The sequence below is a fragment of the Cebidichthys violaceus genome, unplaced genomic scaffold (genome assembly GCF_023349555.1).
Source record: "Cebidichthys violaceus isolate CVI_PGR_0920_01 unplaced genomic scaffold, fCebVio1.0.p SCAF_52, whole genome shotgun sequence".
NCBI lineage: Eukaryota > Metazoa > Chordata > Actinopteri > Perciformes > Stichaeidae > Cebidichthys > Cebidichthys violaceus.
In genome coordinates, this window is record NW_027176728.1 from 991,741 (window position 1) to 1,009,014 (window position 17,274).

The 17,274-nt window shown below is 40.2% G+C and overlaps 2 protein-coding genes and 1 long non-coding RNA gene across 3 annotated transcripts; all 3 read right to left on the reverse strand.

The window, feature by feature from the left end:
* Positions 1 to 13: 13 nt before the first annotated feature.
* Positions 14 to 2,254, reverse strand: LOC137888156 (scavenger receptor cysteine-rich domain-containing group B protein-like; the record flags this gene model as incomplete). Its single annotated transcript, XM_068731480.1, has 4 exons — positions 2,197 to 2,254; positions 1,940 to 1,975; positions 1,516 to 1,830; positions 14 to 117 (listed from the first exon to the last, which is right to left on the reverse strand). Coding segments are annotated over exons 1-4 (498 nt in total), but the record flags the coding sequence as incomplete, so codon positions are not given.
* A 5,762-nt stretch (positions 2,255 to 8,016) lies between these two features.
* LOC137888214 (immunoglobulin superfamily member 1) lies at positions 8,017 to 13,670 on the reverse strand. The gene is made up of 5 exons (XM_068731559.1): positions 13,542 to 13,670; positions 12,995 to 13,288; positions 12,054 to 12,377; positions 9,401 to 9,535; positions 8,017 to 9,036 (listed from the first exon to the last, which is right to left on the reverse strand). The coding sequence occupies exons 1-5, from the start codon at positions 13,654 to 13,656 to the stop codon at positions 8,795 to 8,797; spliced, it is 1,110 nt and encodes a 369-aa protein (XP_068587660.1). The 5' UTR covers positions 13,657 to 13,670; the 3' UTR covers positions 8,017 to 8,794.
* Positions 13,671 to 13,741: 71 nt separating this feature from the next.
* Positions 13,742 to 15,715, reverse strand: LOC137888215 (uncharacterized). The gene is made up of 3 exons (XR_011105119.1): positions 15,679 to 15,715; positions 15,255 to 15,569; positions 13,742 to 13,844 (listed from the first exon to the last, which is right to left on the reverse strand). It is a non-coding gene; the product is annotated as an uncharacterized lncRNA (long non-coding RNA).
* Positions 15,716 to 17,274: the final 1,559 nt, after the last annotated feature.

Consider the following 17,274-nt stretch of genomic DNA (forward strand, 5'->3'; position numbering starts at 1 on the left):
ATGTTGCACTTAAAAGCTGTTGAGTGGGAGTTGAGATGGAACAAGTGAAGACGACATTCTGACCCCAGGTAACGTCACCGATAGGATTTATGGAGATGCTGGGCTTTGGGCGGATTGCTGAAAGATAGCACAAATTGTGAAAGCACAATAATATCATATTAAATGTGTTACATCTTTGATTTTGGCTGTACTATCATTTTTAAATTAGCATGATGTGGTGTGGTGAGGCGGAATAATGGCAACTCGGACTGATGAAGCATCCAATGAATGGGGGATGTACACACTATAAAAAAAGTACTAAGTTAAAAGCCTTCTTGGTCTGTCTAATAAAAAATGTGAAGGTAATTCAGAGAATATCTATTTTCTCCACACAGCTCTCAACATGGTGACGGCTGATCCGACTAATTGAATTTCATATTTACTACTAAGTTAAAAAACTACCTTACCCTACCAGTTTTCTAACTTTAGTTGTCACACACACACACACACACACACACACACACACACACACACACACACACACACACACACACAGCATTAAGATTGTATACACAATGCTGCTTAAGATTATGATATTCCCTTTCGAACACTGCGGCAGCAAGATACTGCAAGAAAAGGACCCCTGACCAAATTGTTACAGAAGAAACAAGTAGCTGTTGGAAAGGGAACTGGTTGAATACGTAAAAAAGTCAGAGGGTATTTACTATGGCCTGTCTCTGGCAGATATAAGACAGCTGGCAGACCAGAGTGCCATCGCAAATGGTTGAAAAATTCAACAAGCCAGCCCCGACTGGTTCACTGCCTTTTTGAAGAGGCACTTGTCCAAAAGTCAGAGGCCAGTAGTTTTGCTTATGCAACAAGTTGCAAAAAAGAAAATGTAGGTTACTTTTTTTTTTTGTTAACAACGCTGACCTCGTCAAGCAGTGGCACGAATTTCAACCCAGTGACATCTGGAATATGAATAAAATGGTGACCACAGTCCACTGACTAAATAGACTTGTAGCCAGGTGGGGTTTCAAAAGTCTTTTGTAAGTCTTGTATTTTTAGCCAGCGCATGGCTCTATGGATGACGATGTCAGTGTGTCGGTCTGTGAGTCCACCATTTTGGTCCAGAAGACATCTCCACAACTATGGCATGGATTGTCATGAGGTTTGGTAGAGACATTCATGGTTCTCCTCTGAATTCACTTCTAGCGCCACCATGAGGTTGACATTTTTTGTTTTTAATAAATAGTCTTGACAACTATTGGATGGATTGCCATACAAATTGTGAACATTTGCCAGCCAGTATATCAAACACACGAAAAAAAAACCCTTCTTCATTTGCATTTAAGTTTAATTTATGAGGTGTTAAGCAACATTTCACACTCTGCTCTTCAATTCTAATAGCATGCTGCAGGGTGTGGTTACCAGCGCTTTACCCAGTGCTGCATCCAAAAGGCTCATCAGAACCCACAAAGACTAGAGCTGTTAGAATATACAGAAAAGGTCACATTAATCCAAAGGTTTTCTCACCTGAACAGATGACACCAGCGTCCTCATGGTGTCCACAGTTGTGTGTCCCAAATCCTTCATGCTGACACTCAGTTATAGACCTTTCAGTTCCTGAACACCTCACATCATCAAGCCAGATTTCGCCGGTTCCTTGACCAAAGTGGGCCTCCGGAGGAGCTCTCAGTGCCGTACCACAGTTCAACTGTCTGCACACCACCTCAGCATCCTTTAAGTCCCACTCGTCATCACATACTGTTCCCCAGGCACTGTTGTAATAGATTTCAACTGTTCCAGAGCAACGAGTAGACCCAGACCCAACTAATCTGATCTGAGCATCTATCAGAAACACAAGACACAACATAACAAATAACTCTTCAGTTATTTACAAAGAACGTAAACTGATAACTGTGAAGATTTGATGCATCACACCGGAGAAGTGACTGACCTGCAGCAGGTGAAGTTGAGGTCAGGAGAAAAGAGACTGTAGAGAGAAGAGAAACAATAGTATGGCTCATTACATTCAGCAAGCTGAAAAGTGCAGACATAAAAGGTTTCCTTGTTGTGTTTGGATTCCCTTGATAATTAAAATAAAGTGAAGGAGCTTTAAACTTAAAGTGAAACATATCCATACCATACAATATAACTGTTGTACCATACAAAAGAAAAGCAACTTTCCAGATATACTTTGGGAATATGTCTTACCAATGGCCAAATAACGAAGGATTCTCTGCTGTATGCTCCCCATGGCTGAAACATTTATCAGTGACAGAACAGACGACAGAAAACTGAAGTTAAAACCAACAAAAAAAAACTCCACACTGCTCAGTCCTTCCTGGAAAGCTTCCTCTTTATTTTCAAGCTAACACTAGAGTGCTAAAACTGGTTGTCACACACTTAGCACATATAAAAAACAAGCTGCCCTTTCTGTCAGTCCTGGTTCATTTAAGCTCGGTATATTTGTTATGAGCCGCCTCTCAGACCACAAAAAACAAAAGATAGTTTATTAAACCAAATGACACCAAAGTTAAGTAAATGAAGGTGCCAACTAAGGATTATTAATCAGTGGTGTAAGTGTGCATGAGGGATGGATGTGGATGTGTGTGTGTGTGTGTGTGTGTGTGCTTGTGTATTGGAGGGGTGTATAATCGTATATCATACCGTTAAATGTGTATTTTGTGTTATTCATTTGAATCTGCCAAGTAACTAAAGTACACACATACATGTAATAGAGTAGGTTCAATATTTTCATCTTGAATGTAGTGAAGTAGAAGTACACTACAAAAACAAGCAGAGAATGAAAATACTGAAGTACAAGTACCTCAAAATTGTACTGAAGTATAGTACTAAAATATACTTGCTTTTACAAAGCTATATTACAAATAGCCATCAAGTGCACGTCTGTAAACCGCTTTTAGTACAAAGTGAGAATGGGAATCTTGACAGGCTTAGTGACAGTAACTAAAGGGGTCGGGGCTCAGCAAACGGTCGATTGCCTACATCACTGTTCTCTTAGTTATGTGTTAGTTTACACCAACTCTAAAAATATCTAGCCTTTATTTTTGATATCATATGTTCTCATCTGAGATTCAATTGAAGGACAAATATTTGAAACAGCGATCAATGTTCAGAACCTGAATATCTGAGCAGTAAAGAATCTGACATGCTGAACACGTGTACATGCTTTTAACATACAATTTTTTGAAGACCTGCACAAACTGCTACTCACAAGTTAATATCTTTAGTAAATTGTAGCTATGACAGCCATATGGAATAGTGTGAAGGGCTGTATGTGATGATGTTAAACACTCTGGGGTTAGTTTTTCTTGTAATTCCCTGCTCTCTCTCACACATCTGGTGAGTATACCATACATAGCAAATTAAGAGGAATTCATGGGTTATCATTTCACAGCGCAACCGCTGCATTTTTAACAGTTGAAGTTAGACCACTTGTTCCTTCTCTCCTACAGCTGGGGTAATGTCAGATTGAAACACACACTGGTTCCTGTTCAAGTTTTACAACCTCATCAATAACACAAACCTCGGCTGGGCCAGGAGGAATATCACTTCTTCAAAAATTCTCTTTTCCAACAATTAAAGATGTGGCACTTGAAATTGGTTTGGCGGGGGGGGGTTTCGATATTTCACATTACAAAATAGACAAAAAAAAGAGAGAGAGGGAAAGACATTTGCAGACAGGATGTCACGTCTGCACAAGGCAGCTGGCAGGACAACGGAGTAGGGCCCAAACGGCACACACACACACACACACACACACACACACACACACACACACACACACACACACACACACACATGCACACAGGAAGCAAACAAAACTTACACAGGAGATGAGGCCCTTTGAGTCCAAAGGCAATCAGAAGAACCACAAGTGAAACAATGAAACAAAAACAAAACAAAAAACCTAGCAAAATCCTAAAGTGAGAAACAGAACATCCAACAAGACAAATTGCCCCGTGGAGTCCAGACACTGGTGGTGGTGATGGTGGCTGATGAGTTGATGAAGTTTGGGTAGAGATGGGGAGTGGAGGGGCGCGTAACAGCAGCATGAATGCACTGAAGGTAGAGAGACAATCAAGTTTAAAAGAGATGACAGGCTGATGATTCCTCCTTTTGGATTGAAGACACCAGCTGATCTAAACAGCTGATATGACTGACAGCCCCCAACAATGACAGCAGTGTGTTTTTATTTATCTTTATTTATTTAGTATCAGATGTAAAGGGTAAGGCCGTGTGCAACTACGCCTTGAAAAAGGTCATGGCCTATGCACGGTGGGAGCTCTGGCTGGCCTACGGGGAAATACTCGAGAGTTGAACACAGAGTCAAACTTGAGTCTCTTTGGCCTCCTGAGTAAATCCACCAATGCAAGGGAAGCCCAAATTGTCCCCAACAGTACATGGACTGTTGCCCGCACCACCTGTCCGGGTGAAGTGACCAGCTCCTTTCTCTCAAGTTCTCTCATATCTGACAACATCCTTGCTAACAACTTGTCCTGTGCAAAGCGCTTGAAGTCTCTCTCAGGGCAGGGAAGCAGAAGTTGCAAGTTGTCAACACGATGGAGCGGCTCAAAGGTGACAAGTTAACACCTACTATTTTGTACTTTTGCTGTTGTGATCAAAGAGGGTTCACTTCCTCAAATGCATCCTGGCACAAGATCAGCGTTAAGCTTATACCTAACCAACACAAACGTGAACAGTGTGGGTAAGGCACTGGAAGACGGCTTGTTCTGTAACCTTTTGATCCAGGTAACGAATGTACCCCCCCACAATCTACACGCAAGACCGTCCCAGCCTGCTTAGGGGGTGAAGTCTGCATAGTTTAAAACACTAGCTGCTGTTGTATCGCTTATCTCAGGCTAAGAAGTCTGCCTCCCCAACAGCCGGAAATCAACGGATTGTGTGTGCGGTGTGTGGGTGGTGGAGGACTGGAAGAACTCTAGGATGGACCGGTTTAAAAGGGCCACCTCTGGAGGAGGAGCCCCGTGTGGTTGGGAACCTCACTCGGTTATGAAGGGCAGCTTCAGGACCCCGTCCCTAATAACACCCTCAATCTGACCCGCATTGCTTCACTAAAAACAAAACAAAATACAAACCAGCTTTATTTGTTTTTTAAGATAAAGTTACAGAAATGGATAATGCAAAAAGTAAATAAAATAAAAGACAAAATTAAAAAATAAATTCACTAAATAAGCTTCTTAATAAAGACTCCAAGCTAGGAGCACCCAAAAAAGCACAGATTCTTTGTTGTCTCCTCCCATTTCTACATTTACAATGTATTATTACCATGCACACATTTGATACAAAAAAGCAATATCTGGTGATTCTTTAACAGACTAGAATGAAGAGACTTGGGATGTACCCCCAGTGTCAGGAAAACACACACAGACAGGAAGTGAAGCGATCTAAAACGAGAGCAGAGGTAAATAACACAAAATAAAACTAACAAATGAAACAAAAACGGAAAAAAAAACTGGCACGTTAAATTTACACAGAAACACTACATCACATCACAGATTCAAGATCGTACATGCAAAACATGAAATCAGAGGAATGCAAGCATAGGCTACAAAACATAGTTTGTTCACCTACCAATTCTTTTAATTTTGCATGATGTTTTGACAAAAAATGAGTAAACTAATTATGGCATCAGGGAAAGGCTTTCAACTCCACTAGATAAAGTTGACCATGACACACTGGCACATGCAATACACATACAACCCATAAGAACATAACTCACACCCACATGACAGGGAAATAAACACACCTAAAAGACACACCTTAAAGGAAAACAGAGGAGGAGCTTAAAAGGGCAAATCCGGTGTCAGCCACGCTAGATAAGACTGTGTAAGAACAGAATAGGTGAGTCATTGTTTCAATCCGGAGAATGGCTTGTGTTGTGTTCTTTGCCTGAAGAATAAACTCTGTCTGATTCCAGCGCCTTCTTCAAAGACCATCGGGACACCAATAGGTATTAAGTAAAGAATAAGAATAGAGTTGGGGAACAGTAGTTTGGACTTCATCAACTGGCCCAGTCTGAACTTCTTTTCCACCACAAAAGGCACTTCTTCAGGTTCTTGCTTCTCAAATCAGCTGGATGCGGAGATGTCTTGAATAGCAGTGGACCTGCGAGTCTGCAGAACGGACAGAACTGCCCGCTTCTTCAAGAATTCTTCTTGCATTACATTATGGTCATTTTAGCAGACGCTTTTATCCAAAGCGACTTCTATCTACACACCGTAGACGCAGCTACGGAAGAAATTTTTGGGGTTATGTGTCTTAACCCTCAAGGACACATTGACATGAGACTAGCAGGAGCTGGGGATCGAACCACCGACCTTCTGATTGAAAGGCGGCCCTGCTCCCACTAAGCCACGGTTGAGAAAGGGGATGCTGTGTATGGTGCAAACACCAAACCACTCCCATCCTAACAACTGTCTTGATTATTTAATGTAACCCTATTTTACAGAATGAATACTAGTTACTTACATAGTCTTTTTAATTCTTCCATATTTGAAAGCTGGGCTATCTCAGCTGCAGAACAGTACCAAACAGTTTAGTATAAATCACTAAATAAAACCTGATCAATTAAAGATGAAATTAATTAAACTATCACGCAACATCATGTTGTCATGACAGACAGACCTGTGTAGGTATACATGTGTACCTAATATGCATAATTAATGACTGGATAGGATTTAGCTCAACATTTCAGCACAAATCAGTGTCCTGGGTGAGAGGAGAGAGAGAGGGAGAGAGCGTCCCCCCCCCCCCCCCCCCCCCCCCTCCCCCCTCTGGTGGTCTGAGCTGTGGGTGAGATAACATTCGCTGGCAGAACAATCATCATCCAGTTTAAATGGCAGGAAACTAACATAATTGTATCATTGGTTATCATGGACTTAACGATAAATAACTTTTATAAACTTTACAACACATTTGGAGATTTGGTTCAAGCTTACACAAATGAATGAAATGTAAGATGAGTTTTGTGTGACTACAAGATTAGAACAAATGCAACCAAAACTTTTAAAAGAATAAAGTGAGTTTGTTACTCACTAGAGGTAGATTCAATATAAATATAAATATATATGTATATATTCGGTGACTATATTCCAGGGTCACTCGGTGACCCTGGAGGTCTTGAGGGAAGTTCCTGGCAGAAGTTTATCAGTTGAGATTTTGTCGTTGTTGCATTAACCACATTTCCGTTTGTAATCATCTTTCCGTGGATGTTCGCTACAGTTGTTGCTGTTAGCACTGATATTTATTTCTCCACCATGTTGTGTGAACGCAGAGCACAGACTGTATGAGGAGACTCAGAGTAAAAGTTAACCCTTAACCCTTTTCTACCAGTAGATGGCAGTATAAGTGTATTTAAACCATAGATTTAGTCATATATGCCTGTAAATTATCTTTGATACAGATGTATTTAATGCTGTTTATGTCATCTGATTCTTGATGTTTCTGGTTAATTTGCATCCTAGTTATACACATCATGTATTTACTTGTTCACTTGTGTAATTTCAGAACCAAACATACCTACATGGAAGAGCATGTGTTGATCATGAGTCAAAAAATAATGACAATTGAAAAATAAAGAGACATTTGGTTTATTCTTATTAAACACCCTTCAGTGGACCTTGCTTCCGTTACCACCCAGCACCTGTGCTTCCCATTTCTACCTTCATCGCTATATCATCACAATCATCGCTGCACCATCATCATCACTGTCACTGTCATCATTATTGACCTTCTAACCTGTTCTGTTGTTCTCTCTGCTGTCAGCTTCTTATCACCTCTGACAAATTCCCATCATCATAATGTAGGCAATTTGGTCTAAAGAATGATTTAGCACTGTGAGATATAAGATGTATCATATCATTTGAAAGTTGCCAAATGATTGTTGTTCAGCGTTGTTGCAACCACACTTAATGCTTATTTGGAGTAAATTATTGACAATAAGAATTCCTTATGTAGCGTGCACAGAATGACGTCACACAGGCTCAATCTGGTGCTACACATTTAATGAAGATGCTCTGTAACATACAAAAATATAACTTCAGGTGTACCGTCGCTCCACAGCGCGTTCTACTTCTATCTGTACAGAGATTCTCGTTCTCTCGCGTATTCACGCGAGACTTCAGTGTGGCTCTCCGTCGCAGACACTGCTCATGTCGCAACACTGACACCTACTGGCGATCCACTGGATCTACTGCCTAACATGTAGCTGATGATGAATAACACTGTACCCTCAATTTTAACTACAATGAACACTTCCTCTTCATAAACACATAGGAAACATAATAAACTCTCTTAGCTTACATTACACCCAAACAATTATTGTACTTTCTTGAACTACATATGACTTGTTGTGCCACACTTGCATGAGGTCATTCTATTGCCGTGACATTTATTTTGAAATACTCTTACTTCCTGGTATGCTTTGCGTCTCTCTTCAAAGGCAAAAACTAAAAGGGGATTCGCAAAAAACAAAATTGCCTCGTTAGTTTGGTTCTCTTGTTTTTTCTGTGCTTATTCTTTTTTTCTTTTTTTTTGGGGGGGGTGGTTTAAAACCAAAAAACGGAAAATGTTCAAATTTTTGGGTTCAAACCATAAAACAAACGTTCAAATATGCCAACCCTACAATAATTTGGTGACAAACTGTAGCAATATAGTCTGGCATATCAACATAATGACGGTTGAATGACTGGTCAATTCTCCGGAGGCAGGAAGAGATCAAGATACAATTTCTTCAGCATTCTTCAACGTTTCACCATCGGACACCTCAAAAGTTTTGATAAACATCCTCACATTCTCCATAAATGTCCACAGTTAGTTCATGCATTGGCTGGGTTACATTTTCATAGTCGGCTTCATCATCACTGGTTTCTTCTTCTTCCTCAGGATCTTGATCTTCGTTACTCTCTGGCTCCTCATAATCATTACTCTCCTCTTCTTCCACCAGATTAACGTTCTGGTAGATGTCATCCTCGTTATTTTCATTATCGTTGCTGCCTCTGACAGCCACTGCAACACAAGCACAAACACAACATGTCTCATGGATATCAGAGGGAATTCTTTACAAAGAAAGTTTTGACAGCATTTAGGGTGCAAAAAAGTGAGGAAACCCATTGACACAGGCACAGGAGCAAGATGTCTTTGTAAACATGACATGAACATAAATAGGTCTATATAATATACAATCATTAAATATGAATATATACATCATATCTGGTGGATGATGTAAAATACAGACTTTGCTTATCCAGTGCCAATGCGATGAATAAAACAGATGAAATGTCATGATGTGCCCTGATAATACTAGTCCCATGTAAATAAGGCTTTATTCTTTTCATGTAATGTGCTGTGTGTGTCCTGGTGAAGCACAGACATTGAGTTTGGACGAGGGTAACAGGCTGCTCGGATCGTCTTTTTTTCTTGCAGACCAGACAGACCGCCACCAAGACCAGCAGGAGCAGCAGTGGAACCACGACAGCTACTGAGGAAACCAGCGGCAACAAAGACACTAGGAGAGAAAAACTTTGACAGTTAATGGCTGTAATAAATCGTCTCTATCCACACACTAACTGCTATCTTGTCAGAGAAGACACTTTTGAGCTTCCTGTGTTAGTTATTCAAAGGAGAGATACCTGGTCAAGAACAGGCTTTAAGGAAAAACATGAAAACTTCTTTGCTCACTTTATCCAAATTGACAGCGCATACAAATGTGGAATTGAGCAGAATAACAGCAAGTTGAGATGAACAGTTATGTGCTCAGTGGGATTTTCACATGGGTTAAACAGTGTGGGAAATGTGAGACAGAGCACTGTGTGAAAATGTAGAATTGGGTCTAACTTCCTACTTCTACTAATAACAGAAGTTGCTGGCCAGAAAACCACTGTTCCTGTGTGCAACATAGCTGAATAGCTGGTGCTGAACTACACCGCCCGGGCAACGAAGGAGTGGCTTCGTAAGAAGCATTTCAAGGTCCTGGAGTGGCCTAGCCAGTCTCCAGATCTCAACCCCATAGAAAATCTTTGGAGGGAGTTGAAAGTCCGTGTTGCGACAGCCCCAAAACATCACTGCTCTAGAGGAGATCTGCATGGAGGAATGGGCCAAAATACCAGCAACAGTGTGTGAAAACCTTGTGAAGACATACAGAAAACGTTTGACCTCTGTCATTGCCAACAAAGGGTATATAACAAAGTATTGAGATGAACTTTTGTTATTGACCAAATACTTATTTTCTACCATAATTTGCAAATAAATTCTTTAAAAATCAGACAATGTGATTTTCTGGATTTTTTTTTTTTTTCTTTTTTTTTCTCATTTTGTCTCTTATAGTTGAGGTATACCTATGATGAAAATTACAGGCCTCTCTCATCTTTTTAAGTGGGAGAACTTGCACAATTGGTGGCTGACTAAATACTTTTTTCCCCCACTGTACATTTCCTTTTCCAAACAAGCATCTAAGAGCAGGAAGCAAAGCATAACTCAGAGCCAAAGTACAGTGCAGAAACAAGAAAAACAGTTAGTGCTATAAGTAATACGAATACAATAAGTGCAACAAGCTAGTATGAAAACAATAAGTGCTGAGTGGAAGGCTCAGGGTAGCACTTCCTGAAGAGGTGGGTTTTCAGCCACTTGAACCCACTTGTTGATGCTCTCAAATGACCTCAAACGGCCGAAATAAACAAACCATGTATCTACCATAATCTAATATTGGCCAACATATATCAATCACCCTGGTTGATTTATCATGTAGGGATTTATAATATGGATTGATATCCAATTTACAACAATATGAAACAGAGAAAAGCACTTACAGTATGTATATAATAATGTGGAGCTCAATTATCATAGGACTTAAAATGTATATATTGGTTAAAATGGTATTGTTTTAAGTACATTGTTACTAATTGTGATGGTGGTGATTGCAATAATAACATTACAGCTCCTCATATTATTAATATTATGTGGTCTTCTCTCTCCATGTCCCTTCTCAGCCCACATTTCCTTGTTCTACTACTTGTCTGTCAGGCCTTCACAGTTCGCTGATGTGTCTCCTCCCACTTCCTTTATCTGTCGCCGTCACACAAACTCTTCTTGAAATAACAAGGAAGTAAATTAACATAAAGTTGCATCCTCACTCCATGCCTGCTGCAAATTTACCAGATCTTCCGACGATCTTTCGCATCCATGGGCCCATAGAGCAAGCGCACTAGCTATTTTTTAAACCCCGCCTCCAAACAATCGGTCCTTCCTCGTTCTCAGGCTCATTCGCATAAACGGAGGAAGGAAAATAACTCTGGATTCAGCTGAAAGTGCATTTTTTACAACTTCTATGACCTCTTGATTTAAATAATGGCTATTCTTGTGTTCCTAATGGGGAGTTCCATCTATCTATTATGTTTAACTGCTTATCCTGCTTATCAATTAACCTAAGCTGCAGGTCTTTAGACTGTGGGAGGAAGCCGGACAACCCGGAGAGAACCTGCAAACTCCACATAGAAGGGCCGTCCAGCCCGGGAATCGAATCCCGACCATCTCTTTCCCAATGTAAGTCCATGAGAAGAAGTCTTTTTGGGCCCCATAGCATCACGTGACAGACCCGGGAATTGGGCCACTATGTAAAATGTTCTTTAAAGCCCGGCAATCATCCTTGGGGCTTATATAAAAACTGTAATGGACACATCACTCTGTCTTTTTTTGTGGCAATTTTCTTTTGGGGGATGAATAGAGGGCACTAATCCAATGGTCACCACTGCTGTAGCACTACAGCATGCTTAACAATATGTGACTTGTTTTGTCTGGAGGCCAATCTTAATTGACATGAAATGTCATTATGTTATATGGTAGGTACATGCACAAGACAGCTCATTGTTTCTCTATCTGCTGTGGTTTTATTGGAAAGTTTTACGGGAAAGCACCGTTAATAAATGTTTGTGCTGCTGATGCAGCTATACACAGTAAGTAGTGGCCACCATCACTCAGCTATTGTCCCTGAAATATAGCAGCGTTTAGTTTAAATACACTCTACTTACTTTTGATGATGACAGTAATCGTGGCAGTCATGGTGGAAGAGAATCTCCGTGCAGACAGTGTGACTTCATACACACAGCTGTAGTTCCCCAGGTGCTCATACTCTGCCACAGGGAAGTCAAAGGAGGCCGAGCGGTTGACTGCTGGCTTGGTGTTGATGAGGCCGGAGCCAGAGGAGATGAGAGAGAAATTACCTCCGGGATAATGGGAGGAAATGGAGCAGGTGAAGACAAAGCTGTAACCCCTGATGACCTCAGCACCATCAGGGCCCCAGACCAGCCCTCCGTTAGGAGACGTCAGGGAGATGTTGGGCTGCTGCAGCGGCACTGAGTACAAAAGGGACAACAGCATTAGAGGGAAATAAAATTCCTAGATTTGTAAACCAGCAAAGCACACCAAAACTAATCACATTTTCTACTCAGAAAAAATATATATTAGGGCTTATTACTCTTCGTAGGAATAGCTACAAATGCTGGATGAGATCAGCATGTACTGTACAAAAGGAACACTGTATTATGAAAATATAATATTCCCTAGATTTGTAAATCAGCAAATATCAGATCAAGATGGCTTCCGCACACAGCAAAGATATCCTGATGCACAACAAAACAAAATATTTTTAAAATATTCTGTCCAGAAAAAAAAAATTGTAATGGAAAATGTACAAATACGGTGTCACGTGATGACCCGTTATTATACAAAGATGTTTTTTTACTCATTACTTAAATGTGCCCTAAATGTCAACAAACTGTTATGTTGACATTTAGGGTTTCATCACCTTAAAAAAATGTAATAAATCCTCAGTTTGAAAAAAGTGATCCATCTGATGACATGACATGTTAACTTTCTTTGGTGAATATAACTCATCAGTCTGTAATTGTAATTGTTTTTCTGTGTTAATTGTTGTGCTGTATTATTCTATTTATTCATGAATTTGTCTTACCAGTAACAGAGAGTCTGACAGAGTCACTTAAGGGGGAGATGAAGTATCGACTAGAAACCCTTATCTGATACTGACACTGGTATGATCCTTCGTTTCCAAAGTTCACTTGCAAGATGTTGAAGGTAGCAGAGTTGATACTTGATGTTTGGGTCTTTCTGAATGAGCCTGATGTCTGCTGCAGAATGAATGTTCCACCTAAATGCTGAGTTGAGATAGAACAAGTGATGCTGGCGTCCCGACCCCAGGTAACCTCACCAACAGGACTCATGGAGATGCTGGGCTTTGGGAGGCTCACTGAAAAAATAACACAATCTTAGATTTATGAATGGATTGACTTTGAGCTGAGATATACCTTTCTGAGAATTGTTTGTTTGCTAAATTTCCTCTTATGTCAAAAGAAGAGTTAACCATTTTGTGAAATACTTCTTTTTTTGTTGTTGTCGAGAGTTAGAAGTCAGTCTTCTCATCTAACTTGAATCAAGAAAGCAAATGATAAAATGTAGAACAAGGGAAACAACAACATCATGGAATGGATTAATTTCCTTACCAGTAACAGAGAGTCTGACAGAGTCACTTAAGGGGGAGATGAGGTTTAGTCTTGAAACCGTGGTGCTGTACTGACACTGGTACGATCCTTCATTGTTAAAGTCGACTTTAGTCATGCTGAAGGTAGCAGAGTTGGTTCTTGACATTTGGGTCTTTTCGAAAGAACCTGAATCCTTTTTCAAAATAAATGTTGCACTTAAAAGCTGTTGAGTGGGAGTTGAGATGGAACAAGTGAAGACGACATTCTGACCCCAGGTAACGTCACCGATAGGATTTATGGAGATGCTGGGCTTTGGGCGGATTGCTGAAAGATAGCACAAATTGTGAAAGCACAATAATATCATATTAAATGTGTTACATCTTTGATTTTGGCTGTACTATCATTTTTAAATTAGCATGATGTGGTGTGGTGAGGCGGAATAATGGCAACTCGGACTGATGAAGCATCCAATGAATGGGGGATGTACACACTATAAAAAAAGTACTAAGTTAAAAGCCTTCTTGGTCTGTCTAATAAAAAATGTGAAGGTAATTCAGAGAATATCTATTTTCTCCACACAGCTCTCAACATGGTGACGGCTGATCCGACTAATTGAATTTCATATTTACTACTAAGTTAAAAAACTACCTTACCCTACCAGTTTTCTAACTTTAGTTGTCACACACACACACACACACACACACACACACACACACACACACACACACACACACACACACACACACACACACAGCATTAAGATTGTATACACAATGCTGCTTAAGATTATGATATTCCCTTTCGAACACTGCGGCAGCAAGATACTGCAAGAAAAGGACCCCTGACCAAATTGTTACAGAAGAAACAAGTAGCTGTTGGAAAGGGAACTGGTTGAATACGTAAAAAAGTCAGAGGGTATTTACTATGGCCTGTCTCTGGCAGATATAAGACAGCTGGCAGACCAGAGTGCCATCGCAAATGGTTGAAAAATTCAACAAGCCAGCCCCGACTGGTTCACTGCCTTTTTGAAGAGGCACTTGTCCAAAAGTCAGAGGCCAGTAGTTTTGCTTATGCAACAAGTTGCAAAAAAGAAAATGTAGGTTACTTTTTTTTTTTGTTAACAACGCTGACCTCGTCAAGCAGTGGCACGAATTTCAACCCAGTGACATCTGGAATATGAATAAAATGGTGACCACAGTCCACTGACTAAATAGACTTGTAGCCAGGTGGGGTTTCAAAAGTCTTTTGTAAGTCTTGTATTTTTAGCCAGCGCATGGCTCTATGGATGACGATGTCAGTGTGTCGGTCTGTGAGTCCACCATTTTGGTCCAGAAGACATCTCCACAACTATGGCATGGATTGTCATGAGGTTTGGTAGAGACATTCATGGTTCTCCTCTGAATTCACTTCTAGCGCCACCATGAGGTTGACATTTTTTGTTTTTAATAAATAGTCTTGACAACTATTGGATGGATTGCCATACAAATTGTGAACATTTGCCAGCCAGTATATCAAACACACGAAAAAAAAACCCTTCTTCATTTGCATTTAAGTTTAATTTATGAGGTGTTAAGCAACATTTCACACTCTGCTCTTCAATTCTAATAGCATGCTGCAGGGTGTGGTTACCAGCGCTTTACCCAGTGCTGCATCCAAAAGGCTCATCAGAACCCACAAAGACTAGAGCTGTTAGAATATACAGAAAAGGTCACATTAATCCAAAGGTTTTCTCACCTGAACAGATGACACCAGCGTCCTCCTGGTGTCCACAGTTGTGTGTCCCAAATCCTTCATGCTGACACTCAGTTATAGACCTTTCAGTTCCTGAACACCTCACATCATCAAGCCAGATTTCGCCGGTTCCTTGACCAAAGTGGGCCTCCGGAGGAGCTCTCAGTGCCGTACCACAGTTCAACTGTCTGCACACCACCTCAGCATCCTTTAAGTCCCACTCGTCATCACATACTGTTCCCCAGGCACTGTTGTAATAGATTTCAACTGTTCCAGAGCAACGAGTAGACCCAGACCCAACTAATCTGATCTGAGCATCTATCAGAAACACAAGACACAACATAACAAATAACTCTTCAGTTATTTACAAAGAACGTAAACTGATAACTGTGAAGATTTGATGCATCACACCGGAGAAGTGACTGACCTGCAGCAGGTGAAGTTGAGGTCAGGAGAAAAGAGACTGTAGAGAGAAGAGAAACAATAGTATGGCTCATTACATTCAGCAAGCTGAAAAGTGCAGACATAAAAGGTTTCCTTGTTGCGTTTGGATTCCCTTGATAATTAAAATAAAGTGAAGGAGCTTTAAACTGAAACATTAGGCTTAAAAGACTTCATGTTTATACCATACAATAAAACTGCTCTGCCATACAAAACAAAGCAACTTTTCAAATAAATCTTACCAATGGCCAAGTGGCGAAGGTTTCTCTGTTGTAGGCTCCCCATGGCTGACACTAAAGACTGCTCTGTACCATTTATCAGTGACAGAGCAGACGACAGAAAACTGAAGTTAAAACCACGATGCACAAAAAAACCCTCCACCTTGCTCAGTCCTTCCTGGAAAGCTTCCTCGTTATTTTCTGCCATTTCTTTCAGTTAAGGCCAGAGTACTAAAACAGATGGAAACCATAGAATGCGAAGTAGCCTATCAGTACCAAAGCAACACATCTATATCTTATTCTGCCCCCGACAATTTTTGGTGATCAAAGGAAAGTTCAACAGAGAGGCGTACCACGAAGCCAGACAAATGGGTTTGCGAGGTATGTTGAATTTTCAATTACAAGAAGGTGACTCTCTTTTACTTGGCTAGATCGCCATTGGAACTTGTGCTGCACACCTGACCTGCTCCAGAGAAAGTCATGTTCAGGCTATAGAAAGCTCCTTTCTGACAGGAACCTCGACATCTAAAAGAAACCCTCTATAAAACACAGGCAGCATACATTAATATAGTATTAAATAGTAAAATAGTAGTAACAGTTCACTATGTTATTATCAGTCTAACATTTGCTTGTATGATATACGGTACAATTCCTTCATACCCTACTGTAATGTTACTACTTTGTATGATGTTTACTGTTTCGATCAGGCTCTGTCACGATAATATTATCTTCTCATCTTCTAAAAAGAGCAAATTGTGGGCATGGACTCTATCTGTGGTTATTAAAACCACTTGTTTCAGCTCTGTTCCTCTCTGTTAACATCATTGTTGGGCAGTGAATTACGGCATTATATTAAGCTCTTAGATTGTTTATATTCTGTGCCTTCATTTCGGAATTGAGTGGATTTGCTTGCTCAAAAGATTTGTGCTTTGTCTCGTAGTGGAGCTTCACTGTAATATAATAATAATAATTTTTGATGCATTAATGTGTTCATCTCTTTATTGTTGGAAAGGTGAAGCTAATTGTTATTGCTTTATACTGCTGGGCTTGTGGATCAATTAAGTCCTATCTTATCAACCTGTGATAATACCTTCAATTCATTTGAATCTGCAAAGTAACTACTAACTAAAGTAAACACATAAATGTAATTGAGTAAAAAGGTATACTCACTATAGTGGAGTATAAGCACAGTATAAAATACCTCAGAATTGTACTTAAGTACGCCACTAAAATGTACTTGCCACCTGCAAGACATAATACAAATAGCCGTCAAGTGCACATTTAAGATCCCTTTAAAGAACCTTTCAACCAACAACCAAGCATTACTTTATACTCCACCTGGCTACAGCTGACTCATTTCCATT